At 36.1% G+C, this 25702-nt stretch overlaps 1 protein-coding gene across 2 annotated transcripts in view; it reads left to right on the top strand.

Annotated features, from left to right (window-relative positions):
- Positions 1–25702, top strand: part of Arap2 (ArfGAP with RhoGAP domain, ankyrin repeat and PH domain 2) — a 183066-nt gene that overhangs the window by 104002 nt on the left and 53362 nt on the right. For both annotated transcript variants that reach the window (XM_076546320.1, XM_076546321.1), the window contains exons 17-22: positions 2216–2318; positions 2963–3161; positions 3336–3399; positions 16663–16826; positions 20382–20594; positions 24413–24518. In XM_076546320.1, coding sequence (XP_076402435.1) covers positions 2216–2318; positions 2963–3161; positions 3336–3399; positions 16663–16826; positions 20382–20594; positions 24413–24518 — 849 coding nt within the window. The remainder of the gene's footprint in view (positions 1–2215; positions 2319–2962; positions 3162–3335; positions 3400–16662; positions 16827–20381; positions 20595–24412; positions 24519–25702) is intronic.

Here is a 25702-nt window from a genome sequence, read left to right as displayed (position 1 = left end):
TTCATGTTCTTCCTTTGCTTCCTGTAAAAAGATTCTATGATATCTTCCAGCCAGTTCATTTCAACTGAAACCTCTATATGAAATTCTCTAAAAAGTAGTTAATACTATAACACCACATTGTTGATCATTGAAATACTTTTGTTTCTCTGATAAATATAAATAGTAGACTAAAAGCAGGAATCATATATTTGTTTAAACGATATCATATATAAAACAGAAGAAAACTGCCAGGCGGTGGTGGTGCACGCCTTCAATCCCAGCACTCAGGAGGCAGAGGCAGGCAGATCTCTGTGAGTTCAAAGCCAGCCTGGTCTACAAAGTGAGATCCAGGAAAGGCGCAAAGCTACACAGAGAAACCCTATCTCGAAAAGAAAACAACAACAACAAAACAGAAGAAAACTGTCACACATATGCAGAAGGCACCTAGGTTGGTCCCATGCAAGCTCCCTAACTGTTGGTCCAGAGTCAGTGTACTCCCAGAAGCTCAGGTCAGCTGTCCCTGTGGGTTCCTATGTCATGACCTTGACTCCCCTGGCTCTTAGGATCCCTCTTCCCTTTCCTCAGGACGGCTCCCAGAGCTCTGCCCAGTGCTTGGCCATGGATCTCTGCATTTGACTCCATCAGTTACTGGATAAAGGCTCTCTGATGACAATTAGGGTAGTTATCAATCTGATTACAGTAGATGGCCAGGTTAGGCACCTTCTCCACTGTTGCTAGGAGTCTTAGCTGGGATCATTATTGTGGATTCTTGTGAGTTTCCCTGGCATCAGGTTTCTCCCTAGCCCTCCATTCTACCCCCAAATTGCCTCCTGCACCCAGCCCACCCAATTAACTTCTCAAGTTTCCTTCCCCCCCAACCCGACTCCCACCCCCAGTTTACCCAGGAGATCTCTTCTATTTCCCCTTCCCAGGGAAATCCATGTATTCCTCTTTGGGCCTTCTTTGCTATCTAGCCTCCTTGGGGCTATGGACTGTAGGTTGCTTATCCTGTACTTTACTTCTGATATCCACTTATGAGTGAGTACATACTATGTTTGTCTTTCTGGATCTAGATTACCTCACTCAGGATTATTTTTTCTAGTTCCATCCATTTGCCTGCAAATCCTATGAGGTCACTGATTTTTACAGCTGAGTAATAGCCCGTTGTGTAAATGTAGCACATTTTCCGTATCCATTCTTTGGTTGAGGGGCATCTAGGTTGTTTCCAAGTTCTGGCTATTACAAATAATGCTGCTATGAACAGTTACGGAGCCTGCATGTGTGGGATAGTCCTGTAGCTTGGTCTGTTTGTAAGGCTCCTAGCAGTGAGATCACCACCTGTCCCTGGCACTTAGCTGACTTTTGGGAACCTGTTGCCCATGCTGGATTACCTGGCCCAGCTTTATGCAGGGGGAAAAGCTCAGTCCTACCACAATTTGATGTGCCATGCTGTGTTCAAGCATATGGGAGGCCTGCCCCTTTCTGAATGGAGATGGAGGAGTGAGGGATTGGGAGAGGAGTAGATGAGAGTCAGGAGGAGGAAATTGGAGGAGATGAGGTAGGGGAATCTATAGTCAATATGTAAAATAAAGAGAAAAATGTTAAAAAAAATTAAAAAAATAAAACAGATAAAAAAAGAAAAGAATAAGAAAGATGAGAAAAAAGAAAAGTGATTATTGGCTCATGTTAAAATAAACAAAGTATCAGATGAACACGACCACTGATCAACATCCACAACCCTTAAACATATTAAATATCATATTAAAAGATAAATTTTGAGATATATTTGAGTACTTTCGTGGTCTCAAAATGTTGAAATTACAGGATTAAGAATTATTTATATAACCTATTTTACTTATTTAAAAACTTGAATGAACCTGAGACACACTGATGTGAAAGCTTCTTACTGTGTTTGTTTTGCAGTATAGTTAATGAAAATGTATACACATTTAAAAAAAAACAGTTTTGTGAACAGAGATTTTAGTAATTTTTATGATAAAAGAGATTTTGCAATGATGTTATTTATATTAAATTGCAAGACCTCTGTTGTCATTATTACATAATGACCAATCTATCCTACTTGAGAGTCAGTTGAAGGTGCTATTTTTCTATTAAATATTTGTCAATGTCATAAAAACTGATTATTAACTAATTTGCTTTTCTTTTGATTTTTAAAGTTTTAAATGATATTCATTAATTCTGTGTGGTGGTGTCTTTTTATTTATGCTTGTTGTAGGCCCATCTTTGTCTTTGAGATCTACTTACCCTCAGAACGTGTCTTTTTGTTTGGAGCTGAGACATCTCAGATTCAAAGAAAATGGACAGAGACAATAGCCAAGGTATTTAAATTTTTATATTTGCTAGGTCCAGGAAAGATCCTTAACTCGAGGTCTATGGTTGAGTTTCAAAATCCATGGACATTTTAACTACAATTCTAGGAAGAAATTTTTTCATATTTTCAAAGATGGCCATCAAAAAAGGTTAAAAGCAGACTTCCAGGCCCTGCAAAAAACAAGTTCACGTAGAACATTGATAAAAAACATTCTTATGAGTTAACTGTATTTTTGATGATTAAGATGGAGTAATTCCTATTGCAAAGACATTTTTTCCTGTACCTTCTCATGGGTATATTACTTACCCCAATGTACATGATGAAAGGAACAGATTTAGCAAATGATATAAATGGAGCACTTGTGGGAACCTGACCTTTTCCAAGATTCCACAAACCAAGAAAGAATAGTTACTATTTTGCATATATAATAAGAAACAAGGCATATGGTGCTGCTATTTAAAAATATATATTACCTGTTTACTTTGTGTTTTGTAGCATTTTTTAACTGATTATTTTGAATTTGGCATTTACGTAAGAGCCTTTAAAATAGGAAAACGAAGATAAGTTTTCCATTTTCCCCTCTATCTGTAGATAGGGAAGGGCTTTCCTATTTTCACTGTCTTTCTTACTTTTCTGTATTTGTTTTAACAGCATTTTGTTCCCTTTGTTGCTGAAAACTTAACAGAAGCTGACTATGATTTGATTGGTCAACTCTTCTACAAAGACTGCCATGCCCTGGACCAGTGGAGAAAAGGCTGGTTTGCTATGGACAAGTCTAGTTTGTGTTTTTGCCTTCAAACGCAAGAAGCTCAGGAAGAGAGAATGCACCTCAGAAGACTTCAGGAGCTAAGTAAGAGGACCCCCACACCTTGATGTTGGGACGCACCTCCTGATTGCATGTGATAATGGCAACTTCACATGGAATTTGGAAGCCTTAACCCCAAACTTGTGACTAAATTGTATTAATTGTGTATTTAAGCACATTTTAACATTAAAAGAAATATTCATCCTTTTATCTCTCCAGCAATCAGCACAATGATTCAAAATGGAGAAAAATTAGATGTGTTACTCTTAGTAGAAAAAGGGAGGTAAGTACCTTTTGGTATTTTTTTCTTTTCTATTTCTCAGTTAGTAGGATATTTTGGTAAAGCTCTTAAGAGAAAAACTATTATCTTAAAATTTGAAAAACTCTTATTTATATATAAACTGTGTTAGGCTTTCATCATGGACAGAGTATAGCAAAAAAAAGGTATAATTTTTCATGTCTTAGGACAAAGGAACATGATGGATTTTTACAGTTTCCTGTAGACCTGGGACATTCTCATTTAGGTATATGATAGGAATTTGATGATTATCGGTGTACTTTTAGAGTCTGTAAGACTAGGAATGGCCTGTGCATGTGAGTCATTCATAGCTAGAACTTGATTTCTTGAGTTAGTTTTTCAAAAACTATTAATTAAGCATCTCCTATGCATCAGGATACTTGACTTGTTAGGGCTAGAGTGATGAGAAAATAAACAAGATCCCTGTCCTCATAAGTATGCCCTCATAAAGCAAGTATTGTAGTTGGGGAAATGATACAAATTGATAACAGAACCCCAAAGGAAACACACACACACACAAAACAAACAAACAAACAAAACCCTACTCTTCATCATTGCCTACCAATTATAAATCCTCTGAAGAAAAATAATCAAGTTTATGAGAGAGTGAATGAGAACACTGTGTTAGTGAGTGTGAGAGCAGAGATATTGTGATGAAATAAATGTCTGCATAAAGTGAGGAGTCCTGTGATCTAGGACATTAGATACTGTATTCCAGACATGCAGGCACTGATAATTGAAAATCCAGTTAGAAGTCTGAGCTTGTTATGCAAAAGGGGTGTGGTAGTTCATGGGGGAAGGTAAAAGGGAAGAAAATGGGAAGAAATTATTTCAGACATATCCCTAGGGCCTGATCATATAGAACATTGCAGGTCACAGTATGCAAAGAAAAAATATTGTTTTTTATTGTAAGTATGATGATAAATGACTCAAACTGGAAAGTGGAATTATCTCATTTATTTTCTTTTAAAGAAATCTTCTATTCTGACTCCTGATGAATGACTTTGGGGGACAGAACAGGAGTCAATTTTTGTGTCCAGTTAGAGTTTTGTCACCGAGTCAAGCAAGAGATAGGTTACCTGAGAACCTAAGTGTTGACAAATGCTTGGATGAATCAGCAAAAAATATGATGTGTTGATATAAATTAGATCAGTGTTCTTCTCAAGGATAGCTCTCGAGTTTTGACTGTAACAATTACCTGGATTATGGTACTGTTTTTGAGATAATAATACATTCAGAGTAGAGATAGGATTTTAGTAAGATTGGAATAACTGATTAAGAATTCATCTAAGGAAATAGTATTATGGAGATATCTCTTAGATAGCAAGTTGAAAAGTAAGAAATATGGAAGAATTAGAGTAAACAAAATATGGTGATACATTCAAAGCTAACTCATTTTCCTTGACTCTCCGTAAGAAGTTACCATTGATAACATAAACAATTTAAAAGAAGCTGCTTTTATTACAGCCTACATCTTAGTGAGGACAAACTTTCAAAGATGTCTAGAGGACAATGAGATTAGACAGATAGGATATTTTACCTAGGAATTCAATATGTGCACAGTTTTTTTTTTTTTTATGATGGCCTGGACTTGAATAAATTCAAAGAATAAAAGAGACCAGAAAAGGGAGGGATTAAAGCTATAAAGGGGCAAACATGAAACAGTTATTCCCAATTGGGACCGTCTCTGAGGAGAGCAGGTAGACGATGTGGGACATTGAGCACAGGCTCCTTGATATTGGGGTGTTGCTTTGTGAACTGGAGGTAAGGCTGAATCCTGCCTGGGCTTTGAGTCTGGGTGATTGCATGAAGAATGTATACATATTCCACTGTCTCACACTTGACTTGTTAATTATTGCTGTGAATGTGGAAATGCTATTTCAATGCTCTGCTTCAATAAGAGAACTTTGTCACATTATAAACTTTTTTTTGACTCCTTTGGTCTGTTAGATCTTTGGTAAGTAATGACTGTAAGCTAAAGTAGACTTTGATTGTCTGATAAAAATCATTGCTTTGGAAATAAAACAACTTCCAATTACTCATGTTGATATAGAGATAGTATAGATAGTCAGATTCAGGGAAGCCAAGCAACTGCAAGTTTTAACCTTTAGTTTTTTTTTTTTATTTCTGTTGTTTTTCTATTAACAACTTCAACCAGAGACATGAATCATAAATAATGAATTAGTTTCACATATTCCCCATCCCTGTGTTTCTTGGTTAAAATAAAGTGTATTAATCGATGAATATTTCTTAATGGCAGGATGGAAGAATAATTCTCTGAACCAAAAAACTTCATAAGTTGATAATCCCCCACTACATATAGTCCCCATTGAAATGCATATCTCAGTCTTTTTGATAATTATCTCTATATGCATATCATGAGTGTGTTTAGAGAGAGGAATATTGCAATAATATTTTCTACACACAGAGCAATTTTGCTCTAAAAAGCTCTCAGCAGAAGGTATACCAGATGGCCTCCCTTTAATGTGTATTCTTTGTGTTTTTTAAAAATTACTATTTTGGAAAATAAAGCTTTCGTGATCACACTTAAGGGTTTCTAGTGTGCTAGTTGGGGCTGTCCCCGGGACACAGAATCTATGTCCTTTGCAATGCCTTGTTGGAATTTCTTTGTATAAAAACATAACTGTGATTTGAGTAGATTTTGTAAGTTAGTGAACATACAGACCAAGGGGTCAGAAGGCATTTTCCTAGACAGTTGATCCTGTCTCCACTTGATTGAAATACTCGGTGGATTATAACACCTTTTCCTCAAAATTAGAAACTGTCTGTGCTCTCTAACCTCCACATTCTGTGCGTGTCTTTTAAATAAGGCACTTTCTTTGCTGCCTTTGTGTCCCAGAGCTGTGTGCACACTTTCCAAAGACACCTATCACTGAGCCTGTGCTGGGAGGCTTTGGATTATATTAAACAAAGGAAATAATGCAGCTGTATTATCAGAAACAGGAGTGAAAGTGGTATGTTTTATGTGTGTGTTTGTTTTTAGTCCCCTGAATGACCTATAGGAAAGCACATTGTACTTAATGGCTCCCAAGGCTGACTGCATTTCAGTTTTAATTGCAAATCTCAGACATAATGAATCTAACACTGGGGAATAAACGTCATGTCAACATGTTCCACAATTTTGGAATGGAGGACTTTGTTCAGTCTGGGAGATTAGTACCCTAAATTTAAGATCCTTATTTTCTATTAAATTATTCTGTATGTGCTTCCTTTCCCCCTGGAATTGTGCTTTATGGGAGAGGTTATGGTAGTGATTCTCCTGAGGGTAAATTATCTTAAAGTGGTTTCTAAATTGTGCATGTAATTGCAAATTAAACAGTAGCCCATTGCCCACAATATCAGCTTGACTGCTTTTACAAAATTTGTGATTTAATTCTCAGCAATGAGTTCATGGGAATTTTGCCCAGGAAAAAGATGAGATTTTTTTTCCTCTTACTATACCTATAGTTTTTATTATTATTATTATTTGGAAAAGGACTATTCTATTGTACATTTAAAATGATTTTATAGTAAAGAAAATTTAGATGAATGGAGTGTGTTGTTATAAGAGATGGATTTTTGAGTATATATTGTGTTTGCTTCAAAATTTGTTTTCATTCAGAAGTATTTCAATACACCATTATGTAAGGTTATGGAGAAAATCTGGCTGTATTGGTACATGGCTGTACTCTCAATACATGAAAGGATGAGACAGGGGGATTAGAGTGAATTTAAGGCCAGACTGGGCAACATAGTGAGACCTATATAAGCTTAAATAAATTAATAAATGTATTAATAAATAAATAATTGATGAGGAAAGAGTAGAAAATAATGAGTCTCTCTCTTTTCATGGCATATGTGAGCAGGATAATCTCCCCCACAAGGAAGAATACATTTTTACTAGTTCTTGATTCCAGTGGAAATATAGTGATGGAACTGAGAGGTCAAGGTTTTGAAGAGTTAGACACTACAGGCCTAGAGAATTTGTGTGGACTAGGAACAGAGGCAGTCCAAGTAGGACTTACCCTGGAGAATCTGAAGACAAATTCTGAGCCAGTGGTTTGGGGAGATAGGCAGATGGCATATTGCATTTCCAGTTAAATTAATTCCTACGTATTGAAGGACCTTTTTAAGAATGCAGAAAGCATCCTTAAAAGAACATTTTACAAGTTATTGTTAAATGTGAGGACGTGGATTCATTCTGTAGTCAGTGAAATATCAACAATGCTTTGAGCAGACTTGCAACATTTTTTTTTCTGACATTCCATATACAAGTGTTTTCTGATAGTGGGGAGGGGATGAGAGTGGAAAACTAGCTGAATCCTCCATGAGGAATCAGGTGGCTGGAGGCTCTTTACTGAGATCTAGGCTTCCAAAAACGCAATCTACTTATAATAATATTTTTAATTCATTATTCTTGTCAACACCACCTCTACATCTGCGTATTTTCTTAATAATTAGCATTTTTCATTTTTCTTACTAAAATTCCATCTCTGTGTCCCAATTTCTTATCTGAAGTGTTAGAAATAAAAATCTCTGAGGTAAAATGTAGATGTTAGGGTCACACTGCTAAATACAGTAAGACAGACACCTGTTTCTGGCATCATGGGATCACTCACATGGCGCATGCTGTTCCTCTTTAAATAACTAGAAAGCTTGACAGGATAGAGGAAGCAACTGTTTTCAGATTTTGTAACAGTTGGTATTTCTGGAATGTGATTACAGAAAGAAAAGAATCAAATGAGGTGAGCCTTTAGGTGGTCTTGGCTTTCTCAGACACTCATGGCACAGAGAATGGGAAACCTGGGCCCAATGTGGCAGATTTCAGAGATAGGCGTCCCATGATCTTGGCTTCACAGGAGTGTCAAAGCAGGGGGAAATATGTAAAGCTCTGATGTCTTTGTAGAAGTTTTCTTTGTGTCCTTTCTTCTGTACTTAGCTGTACACTTGTGCTATGGACATTTAAGAGCTCAGGCACACTTCTTGGAAAGTCACTAACCAATAAGCTTTAAGGCACAGATAGAATTGGAGTATGTCTACTCCTCTGATCACCTGGATTCCAATGATGTTATATATACAGGACATTTAGTGAGGATCCACAAAAGACAGCATCCTAGTGTAGTGCCTAACTCAGCTTTAGACTAATGGGTGCTCTATTTTTATTTTAAGCTGAAATAGATCTTCAAAAGACCAGTGGCTTCATAGATACTTTAGTTCTCTGGGTTGAACAGGAAAGTGATGTGCAAACCAGCATTAAGAGGCAGGTGTAGCCGGGCGGTGGTGGCACACGCCTTTAATCCCAGCACTCGGGAGGCAGAGCCAGGCGGATCTCCGTGAGTTCGAGGCCAGCCTGGGCTACCAAGTGAGCTCCAGGTAAGGCGCAAAGCTACGCAGAGAAACCCTGTCTCGAAAAACCAAAAAAAAAAAAAAAAAAAAAAAAAAAAAAAAAAAAAAAAAAAAGAGGCAGGTGTATAGCTTCATCTGCTTAAGCTCCCCCCCCCCCCCCCCCGGCAGTAGGATCAGGATCCATCCCTGGTGCGTGAGCTGGCTTTTGGAGCCTATTACCTATGATGGGTCATCTTACACAGCCTTGATGCAGGGGGAGGTGCCTGGACCTGCCTCAACTGAATGTACCAGGCTCTGCTGACTCCTCATGGGAAGCCTCACCTTGGAGGAGGAGGGGATGGAGGATGGGTTGCAGGGGGTGGAGGCTAGGAGAGGGAAGGAGGAAGAAAGAGAGGGGGATCTGTCATTGGTATATAAAATGAATGAAAAAAATTCTTAATAAAAAGAAGAATAAGAAAAAAAAGAGTCTCTGTGGGAAGGCATCACGATCCCTCTCAATAATTCAGTGTCCATGGTATTTAACATTAAGATAAAAGTATGAGTGATGTAGTAAAGGTACATCAAAAAACTTTATTATAAATACATTGTAAGAGATCAAAGAAAACAAAACAAAAAAGATATCAAAGAAAACATATACATATTTACAAATATGTCTAATTGAGAGAAAAAAACAAATTAAATTCTTATTTTGGGAGGTGGGGTTTCAGTGTAGCACAGTTCAGTCTTAAACTTACTATTCTTATCCTCTGCCTGCTGAGTGTTGAGACTGTAGGTGTACCATATGTTATAAGCACACACGGGTCAAATACAACTTCCAGAGCTCAAGAACACAATATTTGAAACAATAATTTCAAAAGTCATATTCGGTACAATTCTGGATTATTGGAAATTGCCTAACATGTCTACAGTCGTGTGCCTGACCCACCATACCAAAATGGAAAGAAAATTAATAAACTCTATAAAGTAGCAGCAGGGACAGCAAATGCATGTTACAAGTGGCAATGGCAAGAAGAAACTTTATTGTGGGTTATCTTACAGTTTAAAATAAAATGTAATTTTTATAAACAATTTTATGAGTCATGTGGTGGTGGCACACGCCTTTAATCCCAGCACTCAGGAGGCAGAGGCAGGCGGATCACTGTGAGTTCAAGGCCAGCCTGGTCTCCAAAGCGAGTTCCAGGAAAGACGCAAAGCTACACAGAGAAACCCTGCCTCGAAAAATCAATAAAATAAAATAAAATAAAATAAAATAAATAAACAATTTTATGTCAATCACTTTAACACTTAAGATACAATCGAACCTTTAAGATACTTGAACTAGGTAGTCATGTTCACATGTTTTATTCAGCATTTTATTTGTTGATCAGTATGATAAATAAACTTGATAAGAAGTACCAATATTGGAATGATAACTGAAATAGAGTTGCAAATCTTGGAACTAGAGTGAAAATAAAATCTATAATCTTTGTTGTTGTTGTTCAAATTTAGAAACTTCAATTATGAATTGATGGCTTACCTCTGTTAGCCAGCTCTTCAAAGACTGAGGCAGAAAGACTGTGAGTTAGAGGCTAATCTGGGTTATAAAGTTCTAGGCAATCCTTGTCTCAACCCTATCAAGCCCCCAAGTTAGAAATTTTGTTCCACAAATAAGCTTATTAAAAAAGAGGAAAAAAATCAATTGTTGGAAGCTTGAAAAATTAAGATTATAAAATAGCAATGAGAGGGTTGGTTAAATATGGTAATATTATCATAAAATACAATAGTCTGTTTGGAAAATAATTTAGCCAGATTATTTTTGTGTTTGTATATTTGGTATACATGTGTGTTTGTGTGAGCAATACACATACATGTGTTTGTTGGTGTGTGTGTAGGACAAAAATTGGCTTTGGATGTCTTTCTTTATCCCTCTTGACTTTATGTACTGAGGCAGGTTCTCGGGCTGAGCCTGGGACTCTAAGATTTGTCGAGCTTATCTAACCAACTTGCCATGGGATACAACATAGCTACCTCTTTAGTATCAGGTAGGCCACCATACCTACTGGCTTTTGTATGGATGCTGAACTTGGTCCTCACACTTGTGTGGCAAACACTTTAAACACTGAGCCATCTCCCTAGTGATAGATTCATTTTTAAAATAAAGTTCAAGTATACTTACTCTGTATTCTAGTGAGTGAGCTTTATCAAATTTACACAAAATGTAATATACAGCCATAACAGTACAAAGGTCCAAGTCAGCTCAGTTTCCAAAACTAAGAAATGGGAAGAGACTAGGTATTCCCTAGTGAGTGAATGTATAAACAAAGTATGTTGGACACTTATGCATAGAATACTAATTACTTGCTATTCTTAAGGTATCTGTATTTACAATATAACCAAACCTTAAGAATATTGTGCTGAATAAAGGAAACCAGATGCAAAAGCATAACAGCATGGCCTTTCACTTATAGGAAATGATCAGCTAAGAGCCTAATATATAATGACAGAGAACTGACCAGATTCTTTTCGTGGGTGATGGATAGAAGAAAGGATTCGCTGCAAAGAATTATGTAGGAGTTTTGTAAGTGATGGAAATATGTTTTGTATTGATTTTGATAGGAGTCTCATGGGAAAGGCATTTGTAAAAATGTTTTGACCACACAATTAAAATGAGTGCCTTATAAATCTAATGAGCAAATGTCACTCACAGCAGTAAAATGTTTCATCTTTTCCCATTAGAAACAAAAAGCCTACTGTGGTGATTAACATGCTCTTCTTCGAGAGCTTTCTTAGGAAGTAGAAAGAAAACCACAGTGAGCCTTTCCAGTTAGCTTAGAGCTATATCTTTTGCAGATATAGAACACTTTCCAAAGTGGACTGTATGCTTCCTTTGTCTCTGTCTGTCTGCCTGTCTCTGTTTCTGTCTGCCTGTCTCTGTCTCTCTGTCTCCCTCTTTCTGCCTGTCTCTGTCTCTCTTACTTGAAGACATGATATTCTCTATGTAGATGAGTGCAACTTTGAGCTCACAGAGTTCTGTCTGCTTCTGTTTCCTGAATTCTGGGATTAAATGCTTACACAACCACATCCAGTTTTGATTCTCCTTTTAAAAGAAGTGATGTAGATCTTAATGTGTTGCAATAGACCAACGCCCAGGCTCCTTCCAGTAAGGTCTTTGATCCAGCTTCTTCAGAAAACCATGTTTTGTGACTCTGTCATAAGAAGACTAAGATATATATATATATATATATATATATATATATATATATATATATATATATGTATGAGTATATATGTATATGTATGAGTATATATATATATACTCAAATACATATGTATTTGAGTATAGGATCATGGAGTAGGTGATAGTTGGCAGACTTAGATAAGAGTTCTTGAAAGTGGGTGGCTGCTAAGGGAAAAGGAGTCAATTTTTTCTGAGACTTGGCTCCTGAGAGGCTAACCATCTCCAGTAGATGGCTCTATATCCATGCACATATGGGCAGCACTAAGTGGACTCTGGGTTTCAATGAAAGAGCAGATGAAGTTGGAAGTGAACAGTGGTGGCAGGAGTGGGTAGGGGAGAAATTGTAGGAGAGAAAAAGAAACCAATTTGATCAAAACACATGATATGCATGTATAAAATTGTGAAAAATAAAAATAAATAAAAACCCCTAGCTTCCCAGCCCTTCCTTATCCTTGGGCCTCAAACAAATATCTTCTATGCTTTAGTTTGCTTTTCAAAAATGAAGGCTTTGTTAGACAGATTTCCCTTTCTCTGATTCAAAGCTCAGTGCAGAACACAGGTGACATGCTTTCCAAGTCTGCCCACATGCCTTGACTGCAAGGGATGAGTGACTACTTTGTAGATTTATATTGTTTGTTTCTTATAGCTTTTTTTTAAAACAGGTATATATAGGAAGAAAGAGACAAAATGTTCATGAGTTTTCTAACTAGAGACAGTTTGATGTTTTGGAAAATATGAATTTATACATGGGTATAATGATATATTCTCTGTTCTGTATACATGTTATCCAGATGTATAGGATAATGTATTCAGCTCACCTTTCCCAAATTTGGCAGCTCTAATCTTATGGCCATTTTCAGATGCTCTAGTAAATATGCTTATTGCTAAGCACTCGTGTGTGGCAGAGGGACAGAAACAGATTTTTTTTGCCTTCACTTCAAATTATTTGCTTGTTGCAGAGTCTTGTGCAGAATTGTCAAAAATTTTACATATATACGTTAAGTTTCTGTGTACATATTGGCAAATGCCTTTTCAGAATATTTGTGCAGTCTATAAAATACTTTATATGTCTTGTTATATATTCTTTAGTTGCATCTTAAATGTTTGGAAAACTTCTGACATTGCTGTTTTCATATATATATACACATATATACAAACATCACATATACATATATCTCTTTATTATTGTTAGACTAGTTTATTCATATTGTCTCTTTGCATTTTTTAACATGTATTATTCTTTAATGATTGATGACCAGATTTCTACTGAGGATATAAAAATTTTCCTTGTTGTATAAATGCTTAGGCTATTCTGTTTTTAAGTCATATTTATGGTATATTATATTTGCTTCTCAGCTTTAGTTATTTATAAATTAAATTTATTTTCATACAGTCTGATTATTGATTGCTTAATTCAAAAGATTTCAGGTTTATTCAGGTGACTAGACTCAAACCATTATAAACAATAATTCATTGATATGGTTCAATTTTAAGAAATTTTTATGCATTAGCCCTTGGGCTTGGCTTCTAGATTTTATCAAACTGCCCTAATTAATAATAACTAATTAAATGTCTTTTTTTGTGACTGAGATTTATTGTTAGGAAAGTGTCAATTACAATAGATAAATCTGCTATGATTAGAGTTCATCAAAAGAACTTTTTCAAATATTGAGTACACACTTGAATTTTTGCTTGAAATTCTTATTCAAAACGTGAAATCTAGTAACGCTGGAAGATACAATGTTGGTCAGCATTTACATTGAAAATATCTTATGATGCTTTACGCGGTGTGTCTAGAGTTTAAATAAGCAACCAAATCGAAGGTGGTTGAACTGATTTGGTTAAATGTCAGCCCTCCCATGGGCTGTAGTAGATGATATATTTTAAGATTCACTGTTTGACAAGTTGACACAGGAGTTGACTTGTCATTACTTGTTCTAGCCCTCACTAGTTCACAAGCAGACAGCTAACCTTCCGTTGTGGGATTTCTTCTGACTAGAAGGAAAATTCAGAGTTTGAGATATTCACAGTTAGTGACAGGGCTATACTGGTCTTAAAGGACCACTGCTACATTTTGGATCTGTTTCATTTCACTGGCTACTAGAGTACGTACCCTTTGGATTTTCAAGGATTTGAAGTCATATTGGCAATGAAATTGTGACGTAAAATCTATTAAAATTAAAACCAAGAAAATGTTATTACTGTCTTTAGAAAAGAACAGAATTTTAACTAGGAGTATATATGAAAGGGTTTGCTGTTTTTGAAGGCAGAAGGCAGTTTGTTGTGCTATTTCATATAGACACAAACTCCCAGGTAGGATGCTTTGGATGATGTACAATAAATGGAAAAGTTAAAGCACTATAGAACTATTGGACCACTTGTCACAATTCTTCAAAGATAAAATTACTGAATCTGTGGGTCCAGGCAGTTGTGGTAGAGTGGAAATGAAACAAGAGATGAAGATGTCAGAAAGCAAGAGCCAAGGATTACAAGCACAAGGGTTGGTAAAAAGTAATTACAGCAAATGGAGAATGGTGTAAGAGTGCTGTTGTTAGCTTTGTCTTCTTGGAAAAGCATTGCAAGAAGAGAAAGAAACATAAAATAGGAAAGGCTGGCAGATTTTCTTTTTCTTTTAAAGTCACAGTCAGTGATGTTCAGAAATGTGAAAGATTTCATTCTTCTCCCTGATTCCCCACAGAAGCCCCAAGGTTTCATCAGATTGTTCTTCTCTTACTGTTGCTGAATCCAAAGTATCCAACTCATACTTAAAAAACAAGATTGAGGGAGGAGAGGGGAGGATCTGTGATTGGTATGTAAAATGAATAAAAAAATTCCTTAATAAAAAAAGGAAAATAAAAAAAATCAAGATTTGAGTACTGTACCTTTAGAATAAATATACTTGAGATGCATTGGCATTTAATGCTTTAAATTTTGTACTGAGGATAACATTTGAAGATACATACCAGTAAATGCCAGAGACCAGTCTTGGGCAGAGACCAAAGTGTCTTTTTTGCTTGTCTGTGCAAAGTTTGGTACCTGATCAGTAAGTTGCACAGAAACAGCAAATGGTAAAATAGAAGGTGGAGTGACTATTGATTAAGATGGGAACCTGTGGCCCATAGCCTGGAGACACATCAGAGAGCATCTGGGATCCTCACCTGGGTTACATCATTGGCCAGGAGCAGGTATCTGTGTGGCCAAAGATGAGATGTTACAGAGTCACAGTGGAAAACACATGCCAAGTCATGAAGACCCTTCTATTGAGAATACAAAAGCTTTAAAGACATGACATTGATATAAAACTGGTGTCATCAGCTTTATCTTGATGAAATAATATTCTGTTGAATAATATTCTGGTAGTAGTGAGGAGTAGAGACTTAAAATAGGGCATCAGGAAAAGAATTCTGCCAGGGGTCTTAGTGACCTCAAAGGGAGATGGAAAGTTCTGAAGAAACACAGAAGAACTGCAGACAAAGTGAATATTTCAGAAATCAGGAACCAAAAAAAAAAAAAAAAAGAAAGAAAGAAAGAAAGAAAGCATTCTATTTTTGTGGAAGTGATTGGCAGGAGATCTTAAGATACAATAGTGAATCCTAAATTTCAGAAGAATCACAAGGAGTAGGATAAGTTGAGACTTGGGTTGCTAGAGAAGTTGGCTATCACAAGAGAGAAAACTTTCACATTATTGTTCTATGGTGGAGGTATCCAAAAACCAGTGTTTCTTAGCAGCATGCTTGAGGGCATAGTTATGATACCTGTGAGGTGCTCAGCTATGTGCTGAGCTGTGTTATCATCATTTCCCCAGCAGTGAAAATGAGAACTCATCTAAGTTACAAAGGAAGTAAGTGATGTAGTTGGGTATTGAGTTGGGTACATCTGTTTGCAATCCCACACCATATTTTGTTTTGATTCCTTGGAGCATTATCTTGCTACATAGTTGCTGCCTGTCAGGAACTCCCAAATGTACTATTAGCTTATCTTGAACTTGTGGTCCCCCTGCCTTTCCCTCCCCATGCCCCAAGGCTGGGGATACAGACATGTGCCACCAGACCTAGCTCTCCAGTTGCCCTTGATCTTAGCAAGGTGTCATTTGTGAAGGCCAGTTCTAGCCTAGAGATCTGGAATATTGTGGAGGAGATAAAGGCAGTACCCTGATGACAGGACTCTGGATCATCCCTAGAGTCTGTAGATGTCCTGAGACTACACAAAGGCTATTCAGAAAGAGGAAGGGGATTGGGGTGGGAATGACTGACTTCAAAGAATGGAAATCTGAAAAGGAAAGGCAAATCATATGTTTGTTTTGTTTTTTTCAACTATAAATTAACAACTATAAAATCTTTTTTTTTTGTTAGCCAGAAATGATTATTTAGAGGCACGAGTGATGTTTGCCACCGGGGTTTTCATTGCGGTATTTATAGTGATCGAATTGGAGAGCTAGGGAGTTGGAAGAGGAAGACTGAATTGGTAGAGCTTCCTCTGTGCTCTGTGACCTTAACAGACAAAAGAGGGACTGAGAGACACCTGGTGGGTGGAGGGTAAAATAAAGGATCTTTTTTTGTTTGATCGGTTGGTTTTTTTAATGTGTGAGACAAGATCACATTTATGGGAATTTTAGGGCAATCTGTGTTGAAAGTAATTTTAAGTAAAGTAAAATTATAATATGGAGTGCTTTTTAAACTTCACAGAACGCTATACATCCATGGGCATACCAAGTTGGATTTCACAGTCTGGCATACTGCAATTGAAAAAGCAGCAGGTACAGATGGTAACGCATTACAAGATCAGCAGCTCTGCAAAAATGACGTCCCCATTATTGTGAACAGCTGCATAGCATTTGTTACACAGTATGGTACGTATCACAGGATGTTTATTCAACTCCTAGAACCTAGGGTATCATTCTTACATCTTCTAAGTGGTACCATCATTGGAACGAATTAGTGCCTTTTCCCTCTGCAAGTGCGTCAGTGAAAACAAAAAGCACAGTCGCTGCTCAGCCTCTTCCCACTCCTCCCAGCAACACTCACTGACACTGGGCAATGCTTTCCCACAGCGACCTTAATCCTTATGTCTATGAAAATGCTATGTAACCCATTAAATAAAATAGCATAAAATGTACATAAAAATAGTAAAGACTGTTTTTAGTGGTAAGACTGTGAGAACAAAGCCAAGGATAATTCACCATGCTTAAGTGGTTTCTAGAAATAATAAAACCACGGAATAATATACAAAATGATGTCCTTTCTGTTAGCAAGCAAAAAATATGTGTGTGTTTATTTCATGCATCATGCAATAGTCAGACGTTTATTTTATGATCATTCATTTTACTGATTGGATTATTGACAACAGATACTTTTATGAACAATTAGAGGACAAAAATGATTTGATCTATACCTACTTTGTCAAGACTCATTTTAATTTCATGTGATAGGGTAGGTTTTTCAAAGTTTACCTAGAAAGTAATCTTTATCTTCATGTTTATTTTCAAATTATTATGGATCCACAAATGACTCATATATAATTCTTATGTCTAAAACATAGAAAGTATGTATGTATGTATGTATGTATGTATGTATGTGTATATGTATGTATGTATTCACATTTTTATGTGGCTTTTGGTTCAAATCCAGGGCCTTGTGCATGCCAGGCTAGTACTCTACTGCTCATAGACCTTGACATGCATTGTGAATATAATATATTTTTGACCTTTTAACAGATGGAAAATTTCATTTATGCAAAAAAAGATATAGGAAAGAATAAAATGATAGCATTTCTAAAGCTGTAATAGCTTTTTATCCTCTTAGTATGATAGGTACTTACTTGAAAATAAATAAATAGTGAGAAAAACATAGTAAAATATTGTGTTGTTAAGAAGCGTGCAGCCAGAGTGAGCAGTTCTCCGTGGATCTCATATTCTATATATGAAGCTGATGACATGATAGATGACAGTATGTCAGAAATCAGCACTCTGATAAAAAGTTGTTTTCAGAAGTTAAATCTATAATGTTTTATATTTATTCATAACTTATTTACAGTAAGCTCTTTTGGCAAGAGTGTTATCTTAATTATTTTACTTCAAATGCAATCCAAGTATGTTTTTTTAAATTTTGAATTCATTGTGTTTTTGTTGTATGTATATGTATACTGAGACTATTAATATAATCATATGTGTGGGCCTTACTATGGGATTTTTTTTTTACTACTATAGTGCACTAAAATGTTTCTTGTCAGCTGTAGTCCTCTTTATTTGAGAGCTAGAAATGATTGGCTTCATGTACTGTGCTCATCCACGTTAACTTGACTGCATTTCACAGGGATGTGAGGGGCACATACTGTGTTAGCAAGGGCATAAGCTCACAAGAAACTTTCACATCACATTAGTTTCATAGTGGCATCGCATCTTTTTAAAGTGACAAATGATTAAAATAACACAGGTAGTTCCAATGTAACCAATTGAATGTTTCTCTGGGGAAATCACAAATTTCCTGTGGTGTTTATTTGAATTTCAAACCATTAAGCACTAGATTGTTTCAACTATATCTGGTATACTTTAAGAACTTTACAACTAACACAAAGTGTATCAACTTCTGCTTTAAAGTAATAAAGCCAATTAATGATTGTTTATATTTTTAGTAGACTATAGAATAAAACCTTTATGTTCTATGCACTAACATAAAGAGTTGATAAGAACTTGCGTACTACACACAGTTCATAGGATGCAAGTGTTTGACTCAGAGTCTCTACAGCAGCAATTATTTTGAATGTCTTAGCCTCTGTATTAAAATGTAAAGGCCAGTTTTCTGTGCTCCTCATGTCAATGTTTTGAACCTTACCAAGTTCAAGTTGTATGATGGATTTAATCTTTAAATTAAGTATAGTAATTAATTCTTGGAGGAAAGTTATTTCAATTTATTTAAAAATATATTCAATAATTTTAAACATTATTGTGTATGTGTGTATATGAGTGCCACAGCATGTGTGTGTAGGTCAGAGGATAATTCATAAGATTCAGTTCTCTTCTGCCTGTGGGTCCTTGGGATCAAATTCAAAGTTGCAAGCTTGGGAGCAAGAAGCGGCTAAGGTTGTTTACTTACCAGGCATTAGAAATACCCTCAGCAAAGGAATGTTGTCCAAGAGCCTTTTGAGTTTTCCCATGGACACAGATAATAGCATATCAACAGAAAAAAGAGTGAATTTTTGGCGTATTTTTTTAAATGAAATGAGTAACATATCTTCTGACTTGGCATAAGGTAAGGTAAAAGTAAAGCCATCTATTGAGATTGGAGAGAGGTCTTAAAATGTGATGGGAAGGTAAGCTGATAAAAGGAGCAGAGAATCATTTCCTTTAGGAATTCATGATTCCCTACTAGGTTATGAGTGGTATATATGTCTGTCTCTGTGTACATATGATCATATATATATATATATATGTATGGTCTGTGTGTATGTGTGTGTGTGTGTGTATGTGTGTGCGCATGCGCACGTATGTGGTGAATGAAATTTTAAGACAAAATCCAGATGAAAACAGGTACCCTATATGGAATGATAAGGATGGATGGGTTCACCCAGGGAATTTTCTAATGCATCAAAAAGAGAATAGAAGTGAGGCTGGAAGAGCGGAAGAAACAGAACACTGGTGAGTCATTCTGGAAGGAGAGAGAAATGGACACAAGATCACAATACATGAAAAGCCATGAGATTAACAGAATATTGGCGGCTGCGTCTGGGGGCATGTCAAATGCTGCCAACAGTTGTCATTATCCCAAGACTGAAGGACGTCTAGATAATACCGTTTGATATGCTTACCGACAGGACTCCAAACTCTGGGGAGACTGTACAGGAATGTGAGCACATAGGAAAAGGACAGTGAATTTAGTTTGGTTTCACAAGGAAAAAGATCTGGGGAGGAACCAAAGAATTTGTGTGGTTGTATCATCAACACCGTTTTCCACCCCCATTCTGCCACTAATCACTAGTTTGACTTTTATGAGGTACCTGATGACACATTGAGTTGGAAACTTTGGGCAAAGGTATAGATAGACACAGCAAAAATAATAGGCAAATATATGTTAAGAATATGAGAAATATATAGCAAAATTTTTTACTATTTGGTATAAATTTAGGCAAGTTGTTTTCTGAGAATATGGGGAAATTCCTCTTGAGGTAAAAATACCTTCAGAGATGTTAGTATTTAGAACTGGAGAGAGATCTGGGCGAGGTTAGCTGATGCTGAGGATCAGGTGGCTTATTCACAGGGGTGGAATTTAAAATCAAGGGGTGCAAGATCTTTAACCTCTCATCTGATGACTTATTTTGTTCACGATTCCCACAGAAGAATCTGTTCTGTTCCTAACATATCAAAATAGATTATCAATACTTCTCATCACTTTCTACATTTTTATCACAGGGTTAGGATGCAAATACATTTATCAAAAAGATGGTGATCCTTCGCACATAAGTGAACTCCTGGAGAGTTTCAAAAAGGATGCGAGGAGTGTTAAATTGCGAGCTGGGAAACACCAACTTGAAGATGTGACAAGCGTGCTGAAGAGTTTTCTGTCTGACATTGATGATGCACTTCTCACGAAGGAGCTCTATCCATACTGGGTCTCTGCACTAGGTAATGCCCTTGGGCCAAGCCATTATGCCTGTCTATCTAATTTAATACTTAGGGTTTTCTTTTAAGTTTTTGGTCATCTGAAAATTACTAAACAGCTTTTGTTTCTCTCGTCATTATCCTACCTGTTTCTAATATAACTAACAAAATTTTTATTCATTTTCTAAAGATTTCATGTAATAAGAGAAAGTTATGTTACACCACATGGAAACTTAGAGTTTGAATCTATTAATAGATCAATGGTTAATTAAAATCTTTATTAGGTCATGTTACTTTTACTAAAAGTTGTTTTACACACATTAATTAGAAGTAGCTCCTTTGCTGAACAGCACAACAATAAGAACATTTTAATATTTTCACCTTTTTCTGTTTATAGTTTTTATTTCACACTTGTAAGAAATATAAGTGTAATATTTTTCATAATCTACTAACATTTCTCCTGTGTCTAAAGTGTTTTCAGAATGCCTATCTTCAATCTTCATAGTTTCAGTTCTTTTTTTACTTTAAGTTCTTCATATCCTGTAATAATAAATATATTTCCTATATATACAATCTATTTTGAAAAATTTTTGGAAAATGGTTCTTGAATTTGACTATCTTGTTCAGTCTTAAACTGCACTAATACTTTTTAAGGGGTTGACTTTGAAATCGTATCACAAAATAATGGTAGTTTTTAAATTTTCCCCAGTAGCTCTTAATAATATTAGCAAGAAGAGAATAGAATTGTCACTAAAAATGTAGTATATGGTAATTTAACTATCTAATTCAGAAGGTAGTCTTTGATTTGCTTCCAAGTGTTTCTCTAACTAAGAGGGTTTTACTCTAATCCCAAGGAGAGATGAGAATATAATTTCCTGGGATGTAAACTATGTCATTACATAATATGTTTCCTAAGGCCAGTTTTCTGTGATACTTGTTAGGGAAGGGTTTTAGTACAAATAATGGTGAAATTTTAATATGTATAGTTTATGAATAAATAAAATTTGTCTTCATGTGAAATTATTCATCAAAAAATAGACAGTCAATAATTTTTTTGCTAAAATTGTTAAGTGACAGAGAAGTCTTTACTGTTGTCAGTTTTCCCAGATGAGGTGTTTAAAAAGTATCAAGCCTGTTTCAGAAGGTAACGTTTTCAATTTTGACTAGGGGATGAATATTTGAGAATTTTCTTGGCGACTTCTTTGAAAAACCCTTAGGTCTTTTACTTTTAGATGCAATATGCCTCTTCTAGCCATTTCTGAATGCATACTGTTGGATATCACCTTAAATCATGACTTTGTGTGATCTCCTAACATCTGGCTCAACTGAAGCTAAGGATTCTTGTAGTAAGCCGGGCATGGTGGTGCAGGCCTTTAATCCCAGTACTCTGGAGGGAGAGGCAGGTGACACTCTATGGATTTGAGGCCAGCCTACAAAGAGAGTTCCAGGACTGCTAGGGCTACACAGAGAAACCCTGTCATGAAAAACAAATAAACAAACAAACAGAAAACAGCAGAAAAACCCAAAGAATTCTTGTAGGAGCACACCAATTATTTATAAAATGCATGAATGTTACCACATAATACAAAGGAGCTGGCAACTCTGCCAAACACTCTTGCCCATGTGTTGATAGTCACCTTGGGCTTAGGTACTACACAAACATTATAATCCCAAGATTTCCTTACTATTGATAATTGAATGATTTAGACATTGTATTTTGATCAGCTTTCCCCTCTCCCAATTCCTCCCAGGTCCTCTCTATCTCCCTACTCACCCAACTTCATGTGTTCTGTCTTTGGCTCTTTCTCTGTCTCAATGGAAACAACAACAAACCTGATACACAGAGTAATTCACAGACACTGTGGACTGTGATAGCATGCATAATACTTGCACATGTTCAAACCAGACAAATTCCCAGCACCGAGATAGGGTAGTACACAAAAGGTCCCACCCCTAACCTAGAACTGTTTGTAATTGATACCTTTTGGGAAAGGGAAAGGGAAAGGGAAAGGGAATATAGACTTTCTCCAATAGAGTGTCACTGGCTGTATCAACCAAAATCCAGGGGAGGTCACAACTAAATTGCTTATTGTATACTTCTGCCCCTTGTGCGTGTATGTGTATGTGATATATGTATGCTTATGCATGTGTCTGAGAGGGTGTGCATACCAGAAGTTGGTGTCAGGTTACTTTTCCAATCACTTTTCACCTTATTGGTTTGGGACATTGTCTCTTACTGAACTTGAAGCTTTCTAATTGACTATATTGAGTACCCAGAAATCCCCAGGGATCTTGTATCTCTGGCTGCCCATTCTGGAATTACAGGCATACACTACCATGCCTAGTTGTTTTTTTTTTTTTTTTTTTTTTTAACTTAAATGCTGAGAATCTAAACTCAGGTATTCATGTTTGCATAACAGGCCTTCTACCCACCAAGACATCTCCTCTGCCAACTCATCGTATTTTCTATATGACTTGAAATTTTCCCCAATTTTTCTTTCTAATTGCTTTATTGTTTATTTTTATAAAGTACATGAAATGTGCTCTACTAGATTTATTGCTTGATCTAAGTGTTATAATGTTAATTAGATTTTATTGAATGCATGAGATTGCTTCTAAAATCATAAACTAGATGACATGGGAAGGTTATATTTGGATTATCCTGGGATAATAAATAATTCTAAATTCTTGGGGTGATTTGGATATTTTCCCTTCCTGCTTTTCTAGAGTCCTATCTGGGTACCACACTTCCTTTTCTAGACCTCAGGTGCAGCTGAAATGAGCACAGAGACAACACTTGAGATTTTGAACAGGGACATGCTTGGAAAATATGTCACAGTTCCCACATCCCTGGGGAGTCTTACAGCACTTTTCAAGGGACTGTATACATTTAGAGACTCTTTGGAATGTCCCTGGCTCTTCTTGTGTAGTAGCTAGGTAGGCCTGGCAAGAAATGGAAATGCCTTGCTTCCAAATGTCCCTGGGGATTGAACCAGAAGAGTAAGTGCAAAGCCAGCAAAAGTTGTTGCTATGAAGAGTGGTTGGTACTTCCCACATCAGCTCATAGTTTGGATTGCACTGTCAATGTAATCCACCTGAATTCTACCATGTGGCAAAGTTCTCAGTTCTTAGCTACTCCAGAGGCTTGTCTTCTGGGATTAAGAGGAGAGAGGGTGGTCCTTTCTCATTTGTCTTTTGATGGACCAATTAATTTCTTTTCATGACAAAAGCACAAGGCCTATGATCTTCTAAATCTGAATTATGGTATTAAGACCTTTTCATCACCTCTTCCATATTGTCCTTTTTCTTTTTCTGAGATTTGAACACAGCCTAGCTGGTAAAAAGTCACTTATGTAGATCAAAGAAATAGTACAGTTTATAGTTCTGGGATGTCTCATAGCTTAGGACAGATATTTAGGATTTCATAAGGAAAGGGGGTCAGAAATATCATTTTCAAATGAAATTGATGAAGTTCCTCTATAGCTGAATATAATACACCTTTGGCTTAGATTTTTCAATGTATAATGAAGTTTGAATGATTTATTGACTGTATTCCTGTTAAGATGTAAAAGTCTATACAATAGGCTATATAAAGGGAAAAAAGTCCTCCTTTCCTACCATTTTGATAGTGCTTAATTTATAATTACAGATTATAAGAACTATAATATATGACTGTGATGTTGTGTAAATAGTTGCTTTTTTTATTTTTAGAATTACAGGCAATTGTGTTAAAAACTTGAATGTTTTCTCTTGAAACCCGATTGTATCCTTTATATGCTTGTAACTATTAATTAAAAAATAATATTGAAAGGCTGGTTTAAATGTAAAGAATTTCTCCCTAGATACACAAGACGAAAAGGAAAGAACTGAAAAATACAGAGCATTCATCCGCACTCTTCCAGGGGTCAACCGAGTGACCCTGGCGGCTATAATTGAGCACCTTTACAGGTAGGTGGACTCCTGAAACTTTGGAGCATTCTAAAGCATGACCACTGTCAAGATGTCAGTTTCTTTGAAACTTGAACTTGTGTCGCTGAACTTCCATGTCTCACGTGGAAACTTACAAATCCAAGGAACTGTTACTTTACCCTACATTTTTATAATTAAGGTATATTTACAGTTGAGTATGTTGGGGATATTCTTAAATAGGTAAGAAATGATTGTATACAAGCACTCCTCGACATTCTGTTAATAAGCAGGACATTTAAAACTTTTTTGAGCCCGATATTGGAGAAGAAATTGATTTTTTTCGTGATACTCTATAAACGTAGATAAATTACACAGACCTGTTTCTGTCTATATTATGTGGGGACAAATGTTTAAATACAGAATTTTGTAACATGATGCAGGGAACTACAGAGGAGAGATTGAGTGACTTCATACTGAAGGACTGGAGTCCTACAGTAGGGAGAATTCTGAGAATACAATATTTTTATTTGTGAATTTTATAAACTTGTGATTTAGCTTTTTTTTTTAGTAAAAGGTGATATACACATAAGATTTAGAAATATTCCACAATGTTTTCTCTTTGCCAGCAAGATATTCTCTTAAGACATGTAAACTATTACTATAAAAATGATTTTTAGGGTTTTTGTTTAGCTCCCAATTTTGTTTTTTTTTTTTATTTGGTGGTTGGGATTGTGAATGTTAAGCATGATTCCATATTGAGCTATAGGCAAAATCTATAAAGCGTATATTCGTATTGTATCACACACATAACTATATGAGATGCTCAGATAAAATTTAATATATAATTTTAGAATTAAGGAAGAGAAAATGAAGGAGTCAATAAGTGCCCAAATCCAAGGAATGTCAGCAGTTCAGTCAATTCTTCAGCATTAAAGAGACATATGAACTGGATATAAAACAAAGAGGTCACAGCTACTAGGGAGCTTGTAAAGAAGAATTGCTTGTGCCCAGGAGTTCAGGGATATCCTGAGCACTGGAGACATTGTATAAACAAGCAAGCAAACAAAATACTAAAGAGAAACCTAATACATGGGTGGAATGTATCTTCCGAGACATAGGAGTACTAGGTGACCAGAACAGTTTTCTGGTGGGGAAGTTATGAAGGGCTTTGTAGTTGTATATACTGTTTGGATTTTATAAGAAATGACTGATATTATCTGGCT

This window comes from Peromyscus maniculatus, chromosome 10, assembly GCF_049852395.1.
Source record: "Peromyscus maniculatus bairdii isolate BWxNUB_F1_BW_parent chromosome 10, HU_Pman_BW_mat_3.1, whole genome shotgun sequence".
NCBI lineage: Eukaryota > Metazoa > Chordata > Mammalia > Rodentia > Cricetidae > Peromyscus > Peromyscus maniculatus.
Note: the sequence above shows the minus strand (reverse complement) of the source record. Positions and strands in the feature narration are given on the sequence as shown.